Source organism: Vespa crabro, chromosome 1 (genome assembly GCF_910589235.1).
Source record: "Vespa crabro chromosome 1, iyVesCrab1.2, whole genome shotgun sequence".
In the NCBI taxonomy this organism is placed as follows: Eukaryota; Metazoa; Arthropoda; class Insecta; order Hymenoptera; family Vespidae; genus Vespa; species Vespa crabro.
This window is the reverse complement of record NC_060955.1, coordinates 6,000,694-6,023,193: the sequence shown is the minus strand read 5'-3', so window position 1 is coordinate 6,023,193 and position 22,500 is coordinate 6,000,694. Positions and strand designations below refer to the sequence as shown.

Genomic DNA, 22,500 nt, shown 5'->3' with positions numbered 1-22,500 from the left:
TATCTTCGAATGGCACTATGAAAATAGGATTTTCAAAGTATTATTTTTTTTTTTTTTTTTAAATTTATACTTCTTTTCTTATTTTAAATTATTATTTGTATAACAACTATGGCGTTGACGTAAATGCTAATGCAAAAGCATAAAATTGATTTAATTCATAATCAGAAGTCTGTCAAATATCAAATTTCATTATAATTATTTAGCGAACAACGAGATTCTAAGCCATGACAGATATTCGATAAAATGTATAGTGTTGACACATGATGGCCCATATATCGGGATGGGGAAGATGGGACGAGGTAGATGTGAAAAAGTTCGTCCTTTCGATCTTGAAATATTCGATAGAGAATGAACGAACACATATGTTGAAAATTCGATCGATATGATCGGTTTATTAGATCTTCATTGTGATTAAAATTCCCTGATGGTTTTTCGATAAAAACTCCAACTAATTTCCAAAATTTTCGATTTATTCATGGAAAATATTAAATGATTGAAATACTCGATCGTATTGAAACAGAGGAAAGTTCGAAGGTCTCAATACTTGGAGGTTCTACGAGTTAGTTTCAACGATGGTGTCCAATTCACCAATATTATATCTAATTGATTGACATCCGCAAAATGAATTCGATGAATATTAGCCATGAAGCACAGTCTGCACAGTCCATAAATTGCGATTTCGCGATTCGTGGAATCGTGAAGTAAATGCACCGCGGTGGGGCTCTATGCTTCGTTGCCCTCTCGCAAATAACTTTAGTTCACCGTGCGGCGGGAAATGACTACGCACCAAATAATCTGATTTTCATTCGGTTCGCCGTCTAGTCCGCGTAATTCCACGTTATTATTATCATTTATTCCCGAGAATATTGTCAGATTGTAGATTTCTTTCCTTAATTAATCAAGATTTAAACAAATAAATTTTTTTTTTCTTTTAATTCTATATTTGCATTTTACAGTTGTATTATTAAATATCTTACAACGATATAAAAGTATCTCTATCTTCTGTATTGACGAAATCGTTCGTATTATGCTCGTATAAAATCTAAATAATTATATAAACAGGTTGGATTTTATCCTTGTAGATGATATTTTTTTTCGTGACTCTACGATTTCTGATTCTGTAGATGTTGCCTCTGAAATATTAACTTTTTTAATTCGAATAATTATACATGTATCCGTACGTTGTTGTTTTTTTTTTTTTTTATGATTATGAGTAAGAACGAAAATGTCTCATTGGGAAATCAGTCCAACGTGTAATTACAGGGAAAAAAGCTTTCTACGAAATTATATTGGTCAAAAAATTATTATAGGTTAAAAAATTAATTTTTTTGATTTGGGTCTTTTACAAATTCTATAGAATTAAAAAAATGTCTCGTCAAAAAAGTAATTGATCATGTAATTCCAAAAACAAATAGAAGTTCATGTTTACTACAGAATCATATATTTGTCAATGTCACTTCAAACAAATTAACATTTTCAATTCGAACAGGTACGCGACGTGTTTTTTACACGTTGGGTAGGATAAAAAAAAGTGTCTCGTCGTAAAACCAGTCGAGTGTGTAATTTCAGAAATAAATGCAGGTTAATGTTTTCCACGGAATTATATAGGTCAATGCCCCTTTCAAGATATTATGTAAATCAAAGTGTCAATTCAAACATATTTCATTAACATGGAAATATTTTAGTAATTGAGAGCCGTAGAGACTTCGAAGAAAGATCATTTTAAAGAAAATACTTTTCTCTGTCTTTTCTGTGAATAATTTTTACATAAAATTATTTTGTAACTCAATACAAAATAACATTATATGAAGAATTATTATGGTTTTTTTTTTGTTTGTTTGTAAAAGAAGTAAAAGAGGGAAGGCAAATAATTTCTAAATATCTTGGATATTCCAGTTTTACAAATAAAAAAAATTAATTATGTATTATAGAAAAGGATAATATATTAAATATTCGTTGCGTAAACGAAGATTGCGCTCATTATGAAATCGTCGACAGTTAACAAACAAACTTGTCTTTTTCGAAAAGCATTTTCATCGGTACTCTTTCTCTCTTCTATCGCTCTTCGTTTAAACTTCGCTAAAGCACGTTGAAAACTTTAAAATAAAACTGAGAAGAACATGGACAATGTCTTCGTCGTCGTCGTCGTCGTCGTCGTCGTCGTCGTCGTCGTCGTGCCAAACTCGTCATTAATTATTTCTTCTGTCGGTTCCTTCGAGCAGCAGTCGAACGGCCAAGCCCGGAAGTTCTGATGGAAATAATTATATGCGCGATAATTAAGAGGGAGGAATTGAAGGCCGGAGGTCCAAAAGAGGAACAATAGGAGGTGCTTGTTCGAACTTGTCTGTATGCTAATCTACGAGGCGCTACAATGGAAACAGAATTTATCGAAAGTAATCGTATAAAATTGGGCTTTTGTTCGGTCGAAGGATCTCGTCTCGTCAAGGTTTCCCCTTGCCTTCCTATTCCCCGTCCACTCTTTTTCTCTTTATCTCCTTTGCTTTCACAATTTCCACTTTTCCCTCTTCGCCCCTTCATCTTTTTCTTTCTCTATCGTTTTCCCTATCTCTCTACTTGCTATCTCGCGCCAACGGTTCCGCCATCGATTCAATATCGATGCCAGATATTTCGTGCGGTCGCTCGACACAATAATTCAGTTGAGCAGGTAATATTGGCGCGGTAATGGTTGAACCATTTGGCTGTATCGTTATGCTGCATTGGCATTCGCTGCGTTTACAGAGTCACCGGTCCGTTTTCAGTTAGCCTATCGGCTTCAACCTCCCTCGACTCTTTTCCTCCCTCGATATATTCGGCATTCGCTCTTTGTTCCTCTTTCTCCTCGTCTTCCTTTCTCGTTATGCCATTCGTTCGTTCACGCAACGAATACGATCGACGCACCAGCATCACAGAAGCAGTAGGAGTTAGCAGCAGCAGCAGCAGCAGCAACAACAACAACAACAACAACAACAACATTAGCAACAGCAGCAGCAGCAGCAACGATCAACATTCCACACATCGTGAATGAAACGATATCCTTAGTCGATCATCTGTCATCACATATGAACCTTTCGTAGCTTTACAATTTCCCGGATTCTTGACGAACGATTCTCGTTTAACACATCCAAACTCGTCGTTTCTCAGTCGATCGGAGTTCCGTAATCTTTCTGGTTATTTCCTGATCGCGATATTATCCTTTCCGGTATTCTTGTCTCGATCAATCGATATCTTCTCGGCAAGTTGAAATGATTTTTTAAATGATTTCCTTTCTTTCTTCCTTCCTTCCTTCCTTCCTTCCTTCCTTCCTTCCTTTCTTTCTTTCTTTCAGCTGGTTCGATTTTACGATCGCACGTACCGCACGATAACGTTGATCTTTCACCAAATTTTAAATGTATCTCATGAGGCTTGAATAATTTCCATTAATATATACGGCACGACGTATTATTTCAGTAGGGTGAATTTGCAATATCGATGTTTACCGACTACTAATTACTGTTTTACTTTCTCACGTATCGTCGATGCTCCATTTTATCATACCCTTATATCCCTATAGAAATATGATGAAATAATATGAACTCATGAATTTATGAATTATGCAGAAGAAAATAACGATTCTTTTTAGCGAGAGATTTTTTTTTTCCTTTTGCTTAAATTCATCCCATTTTTATCATTTAAAATTCACTATGATTATCGATTCTGATTAAAAAAATCCTTCGTTGATCTTTTCCTATCGTGGAAATATCTCTAATATTTCGCTATTCCAACAGACTATTCTATACTTAGAGAAAAGTTCAGTGACGCGTTCAGGGATGGTTTCATGGAGTAAGCGTGTGAGGTCGGATAAAAATAGCTAACTAGCGACAAAAAGACATCCGTACCGAATAGGATTAGTGTCCCATGGGAAATCAACGAGCACCGTGGAAGCTTCTCAAACTTATTGTCCTCCAACCACCAATAAAAGCTCAACGCGCTAATTGTCACGAATTCCGAAGGTGATATTACTTTGTGTTACTTTTACGAGGTTAGACGATAGATGGGATAAAGGTGGAAACGAAAAACTAAAGTCAGTTGTGTTTGTACTTACGTTCTTATTGGAGTAGATATAAGTTACAATATCTAATTAAATTTACGAATGTATCATGGGAAAACAAGTTGATAATGAGCCTGTTAACCATTGTATACCGGAATAGACAGCACGTAACCATTTGCATTAAACCACGGGAGATATTTTGGAAGTCGACGAGTTGAAATTGGCTGTCTGCAAAAACAAGTTAATTTTGTAAGTTCGGATCGGCGATTAGCATAATTGGCCGTGTGTGTATAGGGCCGGTACGTGTACGGTAATAAAATTAGACAAACTCGGCAACATTGTTATCGTTCCCATTTCGTAGAGATAATAGGATCAGTACCCGCGTCGAATATTTAATCGAACAATCGTATCGATTCTTGCTTTACGTCTTTCCGCGATCAAAACGAACGATTCCTGCTAGACCGATTTCCTTATGTTTGTTCGAAGTAAATAAGCGGCGTCACGGTGAGTGTTTATTTTCATCGATCACCTTTCCTACCTTGAAACATTTCCTGATACGATTTTGTAGAAGTAACTTCAAGCGCATATTGAATCTAAGTACTTAGATTATGCTACGTAAGATGAAATAAGAACCACGTGACCGCTGCAACCACAAGATCGTTTTGTAGATAGTGCAGAGGAATAACCGAGAACCACTGTTGGAGGAGCGTTTAGAAAACGAAGGCTGACGTTTACGTTCGAAAATAAATGTCGGAGAAACTAGGTATGCGTAAAGTGCAAAGACGAATGGTAAATGCAAAGTGGAGCGATAGAGACGTTCGCTCAGAGAGATTTGCAAACGGTGGGCGTATTGAACGCTTAATGAGTCTGTAATTAAGGAAGATCAATAGCTATATGACGTTTTCCTTGGTTCTGCTCCTATGTGCAGTCAGGTAAGTATAACTTTTACTAGAAGTAGATAAGTATACAGAGATATGTCAGAGGATTGCGAAGAGATTTAAAAATTTAAGCATATTAAGCTTTTATGATTTTACTTTGATTCGAGGAGAAAGAAAATTAAATGACAAATAATCGATTTCATGTCGAATTTTTTTTTCTTTTTCTCTCTCTTTTCTTTTTTTCTTTTTTTTTTTTTGTCGCTTACAACTTTAGTATAACTCGTCGAAGAAACTAAATTTAGTATAACGTTTATGCGACTTTATATAACGGAAATAAATGATAAATATATGCTTAATCGATTTGGACGTTCATATAGATTATTTTGTTTATTTAACGGAAGTTATCATTCTATAATAACCAATGCGTGGCGTAAATACGTTATGGTCGTTATGTTTCGATCTTACGTTTTGTGATTGTTTATTCTCGGAAGAAACGAATAGGCGTAACGAGGCTGACCGATAAATAAACAATCAATCAAAGTCGAACCAATGTCGCCGGCGGACATAACACGTAGATCTGATAGAGCTAAGTTCTACATTTTAACTTTTTGTTATTATTAAATAATTTTATTATAATGTACAAAGAAATTCCTTTCATTTGTTCCGGTTTCTTGAAAGAATTTTGTCAATAAAAACAATACTTCGATGATTTACATTTTTAAATTCAAGGACAACAAATATATCGAAGTACTCCTAGCGCAAATAAAAGTGAGTTTTCTCAACCGATATGTATCTAAGCCAAAGTTCTTTCTCCGTGTCGTAGCAGGAGAGATGTGTCGGTAGTTTATTCTCCTCCCTGTGCTTTTTCTTTCAACTTTTCTTTCTCTTTCCATCGCATGTATACACTATCAACCCTCTTTCGTTCGCGGGTGCAATCCTGCGGGAAGAATGTGGGTAGAAAATGTTCTCTTTCTCTTTCCTTCTCTCTCTCTCTCTCTCTCTCACACTCTCACTCTTTCTCTCTATCTCTTTTTCTTTCTCTTTCTCTTTCTCTCTTCCTCTATCTCTCTCTTTTACGCTTTCTTCAGAATGCTTGTTCTCGAAGATAGCCAGCCGAAACACATCGAAGAAAGACGAACGCAGAGAGAGAGAGAGAGAGAGAAGACGAAGAGATGTTTTCTTTGGATTTACGTGATACCACGCGCTATCCGGTTCGGTCCGATATAACCAACATAGAAGCCAAAGAGAAGGATCGAAGCTCTTGCTGGCTCTTCGTCCCTTTTCCCAAACCACATTTTGCCACCGTTTCGTTCAGTGTACTCAACCTTCCTTACTTCAACCCCCTCTGGAATGTACGCTTTCCTCTTGACAACGGTTTTCTCTCTCTCTCTCTCTCTCTCTCTCTCTCTCTCTCTCTTTCTCCCTTCATTTTCTTATTTTTCTTATTTTTCTTTTTTTTCTTTTTTTTCTTTTTTGTCTATGTCGTACAGATTCCACCATTCTTACCACTTTTCTCTCTTACATCGTCACTCACGTATTGCTATCTCTTTCGTTCTCTTTCTTATTTCTCGTTTTTCATCTCTCTTCCATGCAGCCTTTCCGTTTCCATATTCTTTCCGGTTCTCTACATTCAATCCCCATTTTCAGATACCACATCCAGTAGCCACTGTCTCTTTCTTTCTTTTCGATACACCGCGACATTCCACACCCATGGCAGGAAGAAAAGAGAGCCAAGTAAACGTAGAACCCTCTTTCGTTCCAACCAGTCGCCCACTTGACTACTTCGACGTTCTTTCTTGGCGAAGGTAGCCACTAAACCACCTCAAACTAGTTTTACAACGTGTACTCGCTTTCAGTTCCTTAGGTGGCTCAATTCGGTAAAACGAAAATCTTATCTTCTTATCTGTCTCTCGTTATCTTTTTTACCGACATATCAGCTATCTACGATTTTTGAATGAAACGAAATCACAAGGGGGAGGAGACTATTAATAAGAAATCTCATGCTTCACATACGATCTAATGAGTTAACTTAAAGTGTTAAAGATCTTTTTAACTTCAATTTCTTTGGAAAGGTCGAAACTACTTTGAATATATCGATCATTAAAATGCTAGAACGATAGATAAGGTAAAATTTTGAATTCGACCTTGCAAAGAACACGTAGAGGAAGCATTTGGTGGAAAATCACTTTCGATTTGAACGAGCCGAGCTATCGTGTTAGGATTGCTCCGTGGGAATTTCGAATTCACCGTAGCGATCGATAGTCCAAGATAAACGTTGGATAATTCGAGGAGAGAACAGATTGCTCGGAATTCTGTGCTTCAACTAGCAGTAAAAGGTAGATAATTCCGCGGGGATGCGTCGATAGGAAGGACGCATCTCTCGACTTTTGACAAATGACTCGCAGTGGACATCTTATAGTAGAACGAGCCTCGTATTTGAGACGACGTATAGTGAATGATGGTACCGCTTGGATAACGGCGTTCCTTTGGGACATTATCCCGATGTAATAAGGTCGAGCTTCCAGATCAGCCCGATCGCAGTGACCGCATTGTCGACGCGATCGACATTTCGAGCTGCTCGCTTTGTTCAGTTCGATGTTCGAGTGCCGTTCACATTGATTCGACTCTGTGTGCTCTGCTAAACGAACGCATTGCGGATTGATCGAGGGAATGCTATTGCGAGCTTATAAACTCACGTGCACTATCTACTCACGCACATATACACACACACACACACACACACACACACACACACACACATATATATATATATAGGTATTACGTATATACATGTATACATATGTATCTATATAGGTATAAATACACACTCCTACATCTGAGAATTTATTTAAAAATTTTACTGCACCCCGAGATAGTGTTGCCAGATACGGTCGATCATCTAGCAAATTATGCGTCGGAAGAGAACGACTCCACCACGAGCATATGGAAATGAGAAGCGATAAAGTGGGTAATAGAATCCGGCCCGTCTTAAATTCGTATCTCTTGGATGCGCGCGACGCGATGAGAATATCGACGCCGGACTCTCCCTCCCATCTTTCGGATATCGAGCTTGATAGTAAATTTTTAACGATTTCACGGGATGGCTCGTTTTCGCATCTACCGATCACTCGTTAAATTGATCTTGAGAAATCGTTTGATAAATCGTACTCTCCGTTTTCCCGTTTGATATCTTTCTTTATATCTGAAAATGCATCTTCACTCGCATAAAACTTCTAATTCGAGAGAATCGCCGAGTTAACTCGCTTTAAGTATTGTGATCATAGAACGGATCTTCATCGATGATCATCTTCGTAGTTGACGAACACCGATAGAATGCAGATTTGGCCAATGAGGCTCGTCCGTTGGGTCAGTGGGTCTCCTGCGGTTAACCATGCTGGTACCGTAATGTCTTCGAGCGATAGGTCCTTCGTTTTTCAGGTCGGTCATCTCTCCAAAGCATCGCGATATGACCTCCCGATCTTTCGTCCTAGCAATGCCTAGTCGTTTTACAATCGGATAACTGTAAAACATGGCTCGTCTATAAAAACCAGCACGAGTAGGCGGTATTTTTAATTGTAACTTGATAACTGTGTCATGTGAACGAGCCAAGAGTTAACGAAAAAATATTTGAACCCGTATCATACATTTTTCTTCTACGATATGTTTCAAGCTTGGAAGCTGTGTAAACTAGGATACATCGTAATCGATAATTACACGGTCCGTCGGTTTACAAGCTACCGATGATATGATTCCATGACGTTCAGAGAATCTTGAAGCATAAATGACTAGCGCCATTATCTCTGCTCCGGTTCATTAACATAGTCGATAATCCTCACATGGATCCGACCAAATCGCATACGCACGATAAATTGCATTACGATAATTCTCGATAGTTGTCTCTGTAGATTTGCGCGACTCTATACTAAATCATTTTAATCTTCTTGCTCATAAGGAAAACAATAAAAAGAAAAAAAGGACTTTCGTGTTCGTGCAGCATTCAAGAATGTCGTTAGAACCGACTACGTCCAAAGATGATAAACTTTTTGGTATTCAAAATATTTATGAACGAGTAGGTGTAAGATTTGCAATAGAAATAGCAGGAATTTTGCATATATCGTTGTTGAAAATTCATATCGCAAGGATAACGAGACATTTAGTATAGTGTATTTGCCGTAGAAGAGAAAGGAAATTGAATGGACAAAAGTTGTCGGATTTGTGCACTTTATCGATTCAGATTCTCATATTTTACACCGTTTCGTTTGGTTTCTCTTTATTCGATTCTCAGGCCAATGAAATTCTATCTCCCAATAACGTATACAAGAGCGCGAGTAAAGCAGTCATCTTGGAAATTTACATGGCTCACTTTTAGCTCGTGCTGCACGATGCGCTCGATATTGACTCCCTCCACCTATCGAGTTTCTCGTCGTTTCTCATGGATGCCGATCCTTTCTAACTAGTCACGTCTTCGTCTCGCGCCACGAAGATCGACCATTATCCTGGGAGATTCGATTTTAAGAACACGCTAAGTGCTTCCGCCTGTCATCGAGCTAGCGATCTTTATTCGAAAATTTGACCTTAACGAGGCCTCTCATTTAAAAAAAAATTTCGTATACATTCAACGATTCTAATATTAGTCGAAATTATATATCATTCGTTAGCGAATAAATTATATTGTATAATTAATTAAAATGAAATAAAACAAACTAAATAGTTCATTTATTATTTTTCATACATTAAATTTAGATCATGGATTTAGAATAAATACCAATTTTTATTCGAATCTTTTTGCCAAACAAATGTTTATCGTAAAAATATATCAGAATCAGTATGACTGTATTATTTCATGTAATATATGGGTCAGTAAAACGATCTAATTTTTACCGGGTGATTGTAGATAGAAATAGTTGGTTAAATAACACGTTAAATAATGATACTGAAGATGATTTTTTTGTCGTTGATTATATCTTTAACGTCATTAAAAATCTGCATTCATTTTTTTGTTTTTCTTCTTTCTTTACCGCTTTAATTTAAAACGACATTATTCCAAGAAAACAGGAAATGTAAGATCGTCTGCTTTACGAAGTAAACGATCATCTGCATCATTTTTTACGAGAGGAAAAAAGATCCATCAACGTCTCTCGATACACGCATAACTCTTGTACTACCTACGCACACATAATTCACGCCTTTCAATTCGGCCATCCGAGGAAGGAGGTAATACTTAACGTAATAACACGTTGATTGATACATACATGTATACATATGTAAGTAAGTATGTAGAGATAAACGCGTTCCATCGTAATGAATATACATTTATTTCCACCATATTTTTAAATATTTTTTCTCCTTTCTTCGTTATTTTTAACTTTAAATGGTCGACCGTCTGTGATTTAAACGAGTAATTCAGAATGTTTCACGTAATTTGGAATGTTTGCATCGCCATCTTTATCGTTATCGTTATCGTTATCAGCTATCTTCTTTTATCGTTATCGTAGTTCACATAATTTTCTTCGATTGGAGATGAAATAAAAGGAGTCGGAAGAATAAAGATTAAAGGAAATCGTTAGACTTGAGTAAAGTGATTTAACTTACCTGTCATGAGATCGTTCGAATATCTCTCTTTCTTTCTTTTTACCTTCTACATTTTTATTTTTATAACTCTGTCATTTCGAACGTACAAACTGACATAATTTGCAATACTAAAGATCGCGTTATTATTAGTATTAATATTATTATTAACTCCAAGAAAACGGCCAGATGAATAACTATTAATGCCACAGGGAGCGTTCCCTTTCTTTCTCTCTCTCTCTCTCTCTTTTTCTCTCTGTCTCTCTTCCTCTTAATTATATCCCATTAGCAGAAAGGAGGTTCTTTTCGTTCTTACCTGAACGTCATGAAGTCAGCGTCTTGTCGAGAAAAACAAAGAGAAAGAAAATGTCTGAAACAATCTTCTTGAAAAATTGACGATTTGCTGTAAACGTGAGAGGAAACAAAGAGGTCTTAGAAATGAATCGTTCTCGTTTCTTCGTTATAAAATGGGTTTTATTTTCTCTGTACCATATATGCTATGTACAACGTTTATTGTTACGGTACTGACAATGTATGACGCCGGCCTTTCTCGGCGATCAAGGATACGTGTCGATAGTATAAAAAAAAAAAGTAGAGTGAGAAGAAGATAAAAAAGAAAAAAAGAAGTGGCGAACGAAGCATACGCATTCGTATATTACCTGTCGACGAGTCAATTGATTTATTTCGCTCTTTTTTAAATGGATTTTTATCATGATTATTATTATTATTATTATTATTATTATTATTATTATTATTATTATTATTATTATTATTATTATTATCATTATTATCATTATTATTATTATTTAAAAATACGAACAAATGTAATACGAAGGACATGTAAAGAAAAAAAAAAAAAATAAATAAAATAAAATAAATGCGAAGAGAAATGGTCGTGACAGGAGTGCATATATACGAAGTGCTTCTCTTATTCGATGCTCGCATCGCTTGTTCTTCTTTTTTTTATTCGTTGCTTTTATATCATTTCCGATATAGCAAGATTATTACGTTAACGTAGTAAAATAAATAAGCGATTACGCCCGGTGCGCCGATAATAATGTACGAAGGCTCGATCGTCGGGTAAGCTCTGTACGTGACGGAATTATAAGCGATTAAAACGTTTCGATTCGGCTCGGAAATGGACCGTGTCAAGGCCCATACGAATCCGGAATCGATGCTGAAAGCTGGAAAAGAATTATCTGGGATTCGTAATGATTATGAAAAAAGGGACGCTCGAGGGGATAATCGTTTAACGATCATCCCAATCGGCATGATGCGATGAAGCTGGAAAAACAGAAGGAGGAAGAGAGAGGATATATATATATATATATATATATATATATATATATGTATATATATTCGTATGAAAAGGAGAAGGAGACAGAGAGAGAGAGAGAGAGAGAGAGAGAGAGAGAGAGAGAGAGAGAGAGAGAGAGAGAAAAGCATATCTTGTCAAGGTACAGAACAGACTCGAACTTCTCGAGCTTTACCACACTTTTTTTCTTTTCTTTCCATTATGACGAAGCATAGTCGCGCACCTCAGGCTCGAGGACAAGCACTTACGTCTTTACGTTTGCGAATACTCATGAGGGGTAATAAGGAAGGGTAAGAAGGTAAAAATAGAAAGTGATAGACAAGTGAGAAAGAGGGAGTGAAGTAGCGAGTGATGGAAAACAAACGTAATGTTTGTTAAGTCGTGAATAGCTTAGGTTTGTGCACATTGGTCTCTCGGAAAAAAGGAAAGAGGAAAATGAAGAAAGGGAGAGAGTGCGACTGGGAAATATATTCATATAAGCGGAAGGCGACAACGCCAACGTCGACTGTTTCGCGCGGCTCTATCCTTTTCTCTCCCTCTACGTATGTTTCGTGTACGGAGAGAAAGAGACATAACGTACGTATGTATTTACGTAAACAAGGGAAAAGTCCGGAGGAAAATTTCCAGGAGCGCGGAATCGTCGTCGAATTTTTCGAGCGGTCGTCCTCGAGCCCAATATTATTACAACCATTATCATTATCATCATTATCAATATTATTATTATCATCATTATTATCATTATTATTATTATTATTATTATTATTATTATTATTAATATTATTATATTATAATCATAATTATCGTCCTCGACGCTTTCCTCTCTTTATAAAATAAAAAAAAAAAGAAAAAAAGACTTATGCGATAATATTAAACGTAGTAATAGTTAATCAATATATCATTGCTTGCACGTTTAACTCCCATCGTATACGACGTTAAAAAAAAAATAAAATTGGGAGGGGGGATAAAGTAGTAAAATTAGTTAGTTAGTTAAAAAGAAACCTTAGAGTCGACGGAATATCGGCAGTTTCCAATGAGTTGAATCAAACGTTGCGCGTTTTCTCGCTCTTTCTATTCTCGATTGCGCGCGGTTTTTCGTTCAATCAAGTCGATGGAAAGTGCTCGTACCTGTGATTTTCACCTTCGTTCTTTTTTTTTTTCTTTTTTTTATTGCATTATTATTTTCTTTTACCACTATTTACTTACTCATATATTGCTACTTGCTTACGTGTACGACTTAGACGCGAGAAATTATTATTGTGCTTCGTTCTCTCTCTCTCTCTCTCTCTCTCTCTCTCTCTCTCTCTTTCTCATGAATTAAATCGATCGATCGACCTTTCTTGTATTTTTTTCTTTCTTTTTTTCTTTTCCAATATCGAAAAAAAGCAGGCAATGATTAGAAACGAAGGAATAATGTTCTCGTGTCTGATCGTACACCGACAAAAGTGCACCGTGCGATTACGTTTCTAACAAAAAACGCGATGGCTGGGCACGCGTTTCGCGATACTATTGAGATATTAGGTTCGTTTATTATCGACGAACAGGTATTTAAAAAAAAAAAAAGAGAAAAATTGACTCTACCCTCTCACCACAAAGCAGATTGAATATACTACCATCTTGCGTTAGCGAAAAATACTTATAGTTATCGTAATTGAAAGCGCTCTTTTTCGAGCTTTGACGCTCGCGATTAAGAAGAAAGAAAGAAAAAAAAAAATATATATAAAAAACTCATGAGGCACCATCAGTCGGTATTTATTTGTGTATCGTACTATAGTATAGTATATGCAAATGTATATTTATATATATATACTATTTTGTTATTGTTGTTAAAAGAAAAAAAAAAAAAGCAAACAGATGAATAAGCGTAGAAGGGCCGGCGGAAAAAATCGTAGAATAAAATAAAGAGCACCTTCTCGTGAGCGAAAAATCAAGCAAGTCAAATTTCACGGAGGAAGTTCGCGATCTTATCGAGATAGAGAGTGGAAAAAATAAGCGAACTTATCGTGGCTTGGCATCGACAATAATAACAAAAAAAAAAAAAAAAAGAGAGAAAGACGAGAAAAAGAGAGAGAGAGAGGGAGAGAGAGAGAGAGAGAAAAAAAACGACATTTTGTTTCTTGTAGATGGATGGAAAGAAAGAGAAAGATTTAACGTAATTTTTTTAAACGGCCAATTAAACTTTCATGTCTTTCTCTCTCTCTCTCTCTCTCTCTCTCTCTCTCTCTCACTCACTCTCTCACTCTCTCTCTCTCTCTTTTTCTTTTTCCATTTGCCTTGTTCTTCAACGTGCTCCACCTCCGCTTCTTCCTGTCTTCCTCGTAAATTATATATAATCCGGTCGACACGGCGATTGAAATCATTACTGACGGCACGAAAGTAGAAATTTATAAACGCGCCGTGACATTGGGAATACGCGTAGAGATAGAAAGAGAGAGAGAAAGGGTACGGACACGGAGACTACATTTCCCTAACGTTGAGCGTAGCGGACAGGTAGTCATTATCCACGTATTCCACTGGTTAGATACATACGTACGGGAATAAACCACGAGCACGCTTCCCTCGTTTCCACCGTAGACAAACGTCAAACAGCAGAACAATTCAAAGTTCGGGTAACTGTAAGGTAAATTCCTCTATGGCAACCCGCTTTTCATCTCTCTTCCTCTCTATATCTCTGTCCCTCTATCTCTCTCTATCTCTCATCCTTTTCTATTATCGTTCACCCTGTCTGTTTGTCTTGACTAGCGTATTCTAATCTTCAACTTTCTCGATTAATTCGATTTCCCTACCACTTAGAGAGCAACGTCGAGAATCGACCAAGTCTCTTCGATAAGGTTAATCGATCTAAATTTACCTAGCGTAACTACCATCGCCTATGCTGAATTTCGATTGCTTAGCCACTTTGTTTTCTCCTCTCTATCTCGGAAATTCATATTAGCTTCTGTCTAGATGTTCGTTCGAACTATAATCGCTTCGTCTTCGCGCGAAATTCGAATCAGTGTTGAGCAAGCAAAATCTTGATTACGAGAATTTTCTTCGTTCCTAAGGGAATATTTTCTATTTTGCCGATATCTATTTCTCTTTCTCTCGCTCTCTCTCTTTCTCTCCCTCACTCTTGAGAGCGAGAGGACGACGAATACGTCGTCTCCAGATTGATAAGGTCACGCGTCGCGATGTAAATTAAGCCAGGCAGGACGGAGATGCAGGACGTGGCTAAGGTTCAGTTCGAAAGGGGAGAGATCGAGGTTACGTGAAGGAGATGGCTATCTCCGATGTGATCCAAAGCTACCCCCATCCTCCTCCTCCTTCTACTCATCCTGCGTCTCTGTCTCCTGTAGGACCTCCCTTCCGTTCGCCGGCTGTGGGTACATCCAACCCTATCAAGTTCTACCCTGCAAGCTTAGCTTAGCCTCGAGACACCACAAGAGGCAATTAACCTTCCGCCAACCCCTTTGCGCGCGTACCACCCCTTCTCAACCATGTTTCCCCCTCGTTCTCGCTTCTCCTTCCGTTTCGAGCTGCTCCAACCGATCTCTCGCGCCTTCCTTGGCCCTCCCATCGTTACACCCGTTGATATCCTACTCGGAGCATCTGCATAATCACGCTCGATTCCCAATGCTAATTAGAGTCCATGGTGCGGTGCCCTATCCTACGTAGCAAATACACGTCGACCTCCATCACCTTCGGAGCCGTGCCACGCCTCGGCTCCACGCCCGCGCATATTGCCTCGGGAACGAAGGGTTAACGAGAAGCAACCGGTTTGTCGGAAGAAAAAGGACAGACACCACCCCCATCCCTTCCTCTTCTTTTCTACTTTCTTTTATATTTTCTACTTTCGTCTTCGTGCTTCTTCTTTCTTTAGCCTGGAACGACCGATCGAACTTCTTCGTGAAAGTATCAGCCAGCCATTCTTCTCTTTCTCATTTCCTTCCCTTCTTTCTTTTTTCTTCACTTCGAAAGCTCGATCGATCGATCGTTCCTTCGTAGAAAATTACGATAGTCTAAGCATTGGCAAATTGGATCGAAGATGCACGAGCGTAAGACGCGCGATTAAAGATAGCAGAACTCGATCGATCGATGGCTTGGATGGAAAGCAACTTGGAATCATGGACATACACACTCAGATACTCTGTTTACTAATCTCTTTTTTCTTCGTCCGTCCAAGCCGTCGTACTTAATATCTATATTAAATCAGACTGCGCCGAGAATTTCGCGCGATTCCCGAGTACAAGGTAACGGACAAGTGCCAAGCGAGCTAAAAAAGATTCTGTAAAAAGAATAAGAGGGGAAAAAGATAAAAAAAAAATAAAAAAAGAAGATAAAAAAAGAAAGAACTAATCGAGATGATGAAAATGGAATGCAACGGGAAAGAAATGAGAAAAGGATAGTATAGTAAAACTGGAGAATAGGGAGGGGGGATAAAAAAAAGCATTAAAAATTGTCCGTTCGTCGTGACAAAAGTCGGGACTCGCGCTTCGTGCGTCATCGTTAATTATTCGCCGTTCGGTAATATCGGACAGTTTACTACGAATGATCAAGATGCGATAAGAGGCGAGAAAGGGTGTAGATCGAAGAGGGTTGAAAGATGACGATGTAAGTCTTTCGACTTCAGAAACGACGTCCGGCGTAACCGGCGTCATACAACTTACAAAGACTGTCGGTACGAGCTGAACCAGGCGAGTGCATGCCTGGCACAGATACCGATACCGAGAGGGCTTCCTGATGTTTTAACATTTGTCGACGCCGTTGCCAGGTAAAGGTCCATACTGCGATTATGGCAATTTGTGCAACGAGGAAGACCGTACCAGCCACAATTGCCTCACCAAGATTTATGCAAACTCCCATCGATGAGCCATTAATGTCTTCGGTACTTTCGACGAAGACGGTGTCCCGCGTAGCCGACGTGCCGTTCGATGGTTTCCCTTCTCGTTCGAATCCAAACTTGTCCGTAATTTGGATTGATTGTACCAACAGTAGATCCTCTCGGCTTTGCGATGACGAGGTTGAACGACGACGACGACGTCGACCGAACGAGATTACTGATCTTAGCTCGCCCGTAGCCTCTTCCTGATCGCACTGTACCGGTTCGCAACTTGGCATGCAGGGTGTCACCAATGCACGGAACTGTACCACTTCCGAGCTGGGAAATTTGAACGCGTCGAAGTGCGACAAAAGTATCTGAAAAGAAAATATCAGACGAACGTAACGTAACGATAAAAATATATTTATGGCTGGTGTAGTCGTTAAAATAGGATCTTAGAAAATTAATCATTTTTCAAGGATATTTCACGATCCCTTTCGAAAACTCAAACTGCCAAGATCAAGGAATAAGTAATAATAAAATTTAACAACCCGTACCGGAACGGTACGGGACTTTCCCTTTACAACGAATCGTTAAACTAAAATCACCGTAGAAGGTTCGTCGACTTTCGAGCAGACGAAACGACGCTCTTACGAATCACAAAAAACTCTGTAATGAGTACCGATCGTTAATTTGTACGCACCATAATGCAACGGAAGAGAATGCGAAGATGTTTTTTTTTTTTTTTTTTTTTTTTATGGCATCCAACGAAAAGACGAAGAATGTTATTGAGAAAAGTATCAAAATTAGATAATAGTAATGGGAGAATAAAAAGGGCGGTGGGAGGGAGATGGTGAGAAAAGGTGAATTACGTCATATTTGTAACTTTTTGTGATACGGTCACGTGTTTATTTCTCATGATTCGTGGTCGCGAAAATGTGGAAAAATGAAAAACAAGAGAACGAAAAGATGAAGGAGGAGGGTGGAGGAAGGAGGATGAGAAAAACGACTACCGAGCGTGTTTACGGCCGTGGAAACTGTTTTTGTTGGGGGTCTCTCGTAATTCGTACACGCTCGCGCGCATGTAAGACCGGCCGACCGAAATAAGCTTTGTCACATTTATCCTGAAATTCCTGAAAGCGGTCCTCGCTCCTCTTGCCCTCCTTCATCCTCTTTCCACTTTCTTGCAACCGAGGAGTTTCGTTTGTAGCCGCGAGTATAACGGGTAATCTTATCCATACGTTACGCTCGCACAAATTCACGAGCGAAAATCGAAAAGAAAAAAAGATAAAAAGAGAGAGAGAGAGAGAGAGAGAGAGAAAAGAGAGAGAATGGTTTTACTGAAAAAAGATGGTTTTACTTATTGTTGTAAAAAAATTGAGAGATAATAATTGTCAGAAAGCGCAAATATCTATTGAATTAATGTGTGCGTGCTGGACCACGAGAATTATTGATTACTTAACGTAATATACGTAAAAGAAAAAGAGAGAGAGAAGAAGAGAGAGAGAGAAGAAGAGAGAGAGAGAGAGAGAAAGAGAGAGAGAGAGAGAGCCGATGTTCAAAACTGGTTCTTTCCTTTTATACGGCTGTTTCAGCACGGTTTTTTGTTCTTTATTAAATAAGGCCGTATAACAGCAATTACATGAGATTATGACACGATGGAGAAGAGCTATAGTTGAGTTTCGTTTTTATGTCGGCAATTACCTACGAGAAGCTGAACGTACTCTATTCCTTCCTATCAATCTAATAATTCTTCTCTTTCGTCTCGATCGAAGTGCTTTCGCTGATAAATACTTAGAAAATTCAATCGGGTACGGGAAAATTTATCGTCAAAATCTCGTAATAGATGATTAAAATATCTGGATTGATTTGAAGAAAATTGAACGAACCCGAATTGAAAAATTAGTTCGATCATTGGAGTTGATCGATCGAGAAAGAATTTTCATTGGAGTTTTCCCTAAAGGTAAAATTTTTATTAAAATCTGTTCACCCTTCTTTTTCTTCGTCGATTAGTCAAAAGGCTCTTGAGAATAGGTACGCGGTTAAGCGCCACGCGCTCTACCACAGTTGTCGCTGTCGTCGTTGTTCTTCTCCTCTCTTTCTCTCGTTGTAGTCTCGAAAACTGGTTTCTCCGAGCATTACCAAGTTCATCGTATTTACACACCGGGCACGTACATTATCGGTGGAAGTAAGACATTAAAATATGCTTCGTTCCGTGTACAGCTTCATTTAACCGCACTTCTTTGGTTTACTCGGCGTGTAGAGATGAAAGAACGGACAAACGAACGAATGTACGAACGTACGAACGTACGAACGTACGAACATATGAACGAACGAACGAACGAACGAACGAACGAGCGAGCGAACGAACGAACGAACGAACGAACGAACGAACGAACGAACGAACGTATCGAACGGCCGAAGCTTTATTAACTCGACATTATCTCATTCAGTTAGAACAACGGAAGGATATGCTTTGCGTCTGAACGCAAAGAGAGAAACACAGAGAAAAAGATAAAATGAAAGACTCGAAGAAAGGTCGGTGAATTTGAAGGGTGTAAAGAGAATAAAGAGGAAGAAGAAGAAAATGAGATCAAGGGAGACCGAGATGGATGTTAAGAAGAAACGAGTTCATGGCATCTGGTACATGTCGCGACTTCGAATGCGAAGGATCGTCGACGATGACAAAGAAATCAATGACAGCTTGAGAAGTCCGTTCATAAATGCAGGATCTGAAGGTATTATTCTTCAAACGGCGTATCTTTGACGCTCGTTTCAGTGACGTTGAAATCTTTTCTGTCTTTATTAAGTCACTTTCCGTGTTTCATTTTGATCCGTTCCGAGTTTAAATCGAAAGAAGAGAAAAGGATTTGATTCTTATTCGAAGCCGATCAAGAATTAAAATTATCTTTTAATTTTTTTGCTTCTTAAGGATTACTAAAAGTAGCAAGATTTATATCGTTCTCTCCGAGAACGTTCTGTCAAGTGGCGAAAATGATTTTCATCGATAAAAAAACAAAAAAAAAAAAAAACAAAAAAAAGAACAAAGCTAAAGGAATACGAATCCACGGTACTTTATCACAAGAAACCATTTATGTCTTATAACTCTGTACGATCTTTTGCGTGCACCAACAAATCGTGACGACGATATGCGACTTTGTTCCACGCAAATATCGAGCCATACATTTTAGCCATACAAATATCGGAATTTCTCGTAACGTAAACGCACCAATATGTTCGCGTCGATGCGAAATGAAAATCTTTGATCTATGATCTTATTCTTTTCTCGAAAAGACATTTTTGATCATCGAATTCAAATATAAATTCATTTGTTCGTTTGAACACATGCGCGTATGATTTGGCGACGATTAGTCGATGGATTCCATTTTCTGAATGATCTTTTCATGGATTGTCTCTGAAAGCAGTTTGTTTGAAACGTTATTCTCGATAAAAGAATCGCGTGGTCACATTTTTGACGTTTTATCTTACCTATCAGGGCAGACTATTCTTCTACCTTTCTTTCTTTCTGACTCTTCGAGTTTCAATCTCAAGCTTGAAGATCTCGCTTCTCTTTCTCGATAAAAGATTACGTTTCGGAAGAAGGTCGGCAGCTGCGAGACGTCAAGAAATAATTTCGTCGAAAGGTTCGTTGACCCCAAAGACAGTAATAACGTTTGTACTAACTACGATTTTTCGTTTTGGAAAACTTTTCCAAATGGTCGATGTTACGTGCCATTGTTTAAACAACGAGCATCGTTACGCGTTACACCGAACCGAAAAAAGAAAGACAACGAGAGAGAGAGAGAGAGAGAGAGAACCAGAAAGGAATTTTTAAAAAGAGAAGATTTTTTTCCTTTCTTTTTTCTTTTTTTTGTCTTTCTTTCTCGCTGACGACTTTTCGATGGTCGTTGTTGTAAACAAATGGAGGAATGAAAGGAAAAGAAATAAAAAGAAGACAAAAGAAAAGAGGAGAGAGAGAGAGAGAAGAGAGAGAGAGAAGAGAGAGAGAGAGAAGAGAGAGAGAGAGAGAAGAGAGAGAGAGAGAAGAGAGAGAGAGAGAGAGAGAGAAGAGAGAGAGAGAGAGAGAGAGAAAAGGATAGATAGAAAGGTTGGTAGAGAAACGTGTCAGACGAAACTCTACACGTTGACGAGTTAAACGATCTTTCTCGTTTAGAGGTAGTCAAACCTACCCGTATATACGTCCATTACCAAGTCGTAATGACGTAGCCTGCGTGAAACGGCCTTGTCACGTCACGAAATGCGATCGTCAACGTCGTCGAATACTATATCAAAATGTCGTTGCCTCGCTAGATTTTATCGTGCTCGCGTACGTACCCCAAGCTCAGCGAATAACCTCCCACTTCTTGTATTTCACGAGTACCCGATAAAGTCGCCAAGCGGTGAACGACGCGTTTTATTTTGAATTACGATTCTCCGTGTACGCTGGAACGGGTTTTTTGTTCAATTCCTGAGTTACTTCGAACTGAAGCGAACGAAAACGTCGAATTCCTTCGAAAAGCAACGTTCTTCTTGCGCTAATATTTCTTTTCCTCATTTCTGTCATCGAGATGTTTGCTCGTTAAAAAGTACCAGGAAAATTGTTACGAAAGTATTGTTATTCTATAAACGAACTATAGTAAGTATTTCACAAAAGAGGAAGAGTCCGTTCGGAAAAGAAAATCGATCATTAGGAGGAGTCCTCGATTCAACCAAGTCATTCCTCGTCTTCGGCCGTTGCAACATTGCCATCATCGATGATATACCTGCCCGATTTATTTCTTACCATCGCGTTACCAGATATAAATTCACTCTTCGTTTCTACCTCGGACTGTTATTACTTGATAATAAAGCGATATTGCGCCGATCTTGCCGCGGCGCGAGCTAGCAAATGACGCGGAACGTTGATTTAACGAGCCAGCCTGCCCCTCGTACGTTTCTTTCTCTCTCTCTCTCTCTCCCCTCCCCCCTCTCTCTATATCTCTCCTACTCCACCTATCGCTTCCTCCCCGTCCCCACCATTCTCTTCCCATCTCGTACTTTCATCTCCGACCTGTCACGATCGTAACGATACACACGCTCGTTTTCTTTCCCGGTACATAAATCGAGAAGGCAAAGCCTCCGCCGGATCGATAAAGATCGCAGCCCTCCAGGAGACGAGGACGATCGACGAGACGTTTGCTAATAATTTCACGAGGAAACGACTATTTACTTCCTCGTAATATGCCCTGAGAGGAGACCTTTATTAGCGTTTCTTTCATTATGTTACTCGATGTACGATTCTGTGCAATTAAGACTCTCCTTGGCGAAGAGGATAATCGGACTCGATGTGAACCGTTAATAATTCCCTCCTCTGCTCTCTCTCTCTCTCTCTCTCTCTCTCTCTCTCTCTCTCTCTCCTTCTCCCTCACCTACTCAACTCAACTCTTCGTTCGAGCGGATAAACCAAGATTTCTTTTCCCCTTAGGTTCAATCATTTCCTTCCAATCGTATCCGTATTAACAGAACGAGAATCCACGAAAAAAATTTTCTAATAGTTCACCGGCTCGATTCAACTCCAATCGAGAATAATTTCTACGTTTTCGCGAAATTGGTGACGGTAATAATCGTTTCTACAAGCAGCAAAGGCTTGCTCGTCAAGGGCATGTTATCATCGAAGCCGACATCGAGTTGGATGACGATGGCAGCGGCATACCGCTCGACGCGACCTATTATGGTACAAGGAAATTGCTTCCCGTCGTAAAATCCATCGAAGTGATTGATTAGCATAAAGGTAAAGAGAGACTGGCTGACTCGTGCCTGACTGCTTCCACTCTATCTCTCTCCGTTTCTATCTCTCTCTCTCTCTCTCTTTCTCTCTTACTTTCTTCCAACCAACCTCGTCAATTCCTACAGAATCTCCATTCAATATTCTAATATC

General features: G+C 38.7%; 2 protein-coding genes across 3 annotated transcripts in view; one reads left to right on the top strand and one right to left on the bottom strand.

Moving 5' to 3' along the window:
- LOC124430889 (autophagy-related protein 16-1) overlaps positions 1–22,500 on the top strand; it is a 339,078-nt gene that overhangs the window by 120,413 nt on the left and 196,165 nt on the right. The gene's annotated exons all lie outside the window — the stretch shown is intronic.
- LOC124430882 overlaps positions 14,059–22,500 on the bottom strand; it is a 57,919-nt gene continuing 49,477 nt past the window's right edge. Inside the window, exon 6 of the mRNA XM_046978079.1 lies at positions 14,059–16,960. Coding sequence (XP_046834035.1) covers positions 16,391–16,960 — 570 coding nt within the window. The 3' untranslated portion in view covers positions 14,059–16,390. The remainder of the gene's footprint in view (positions 16,961–22,500) is intronic.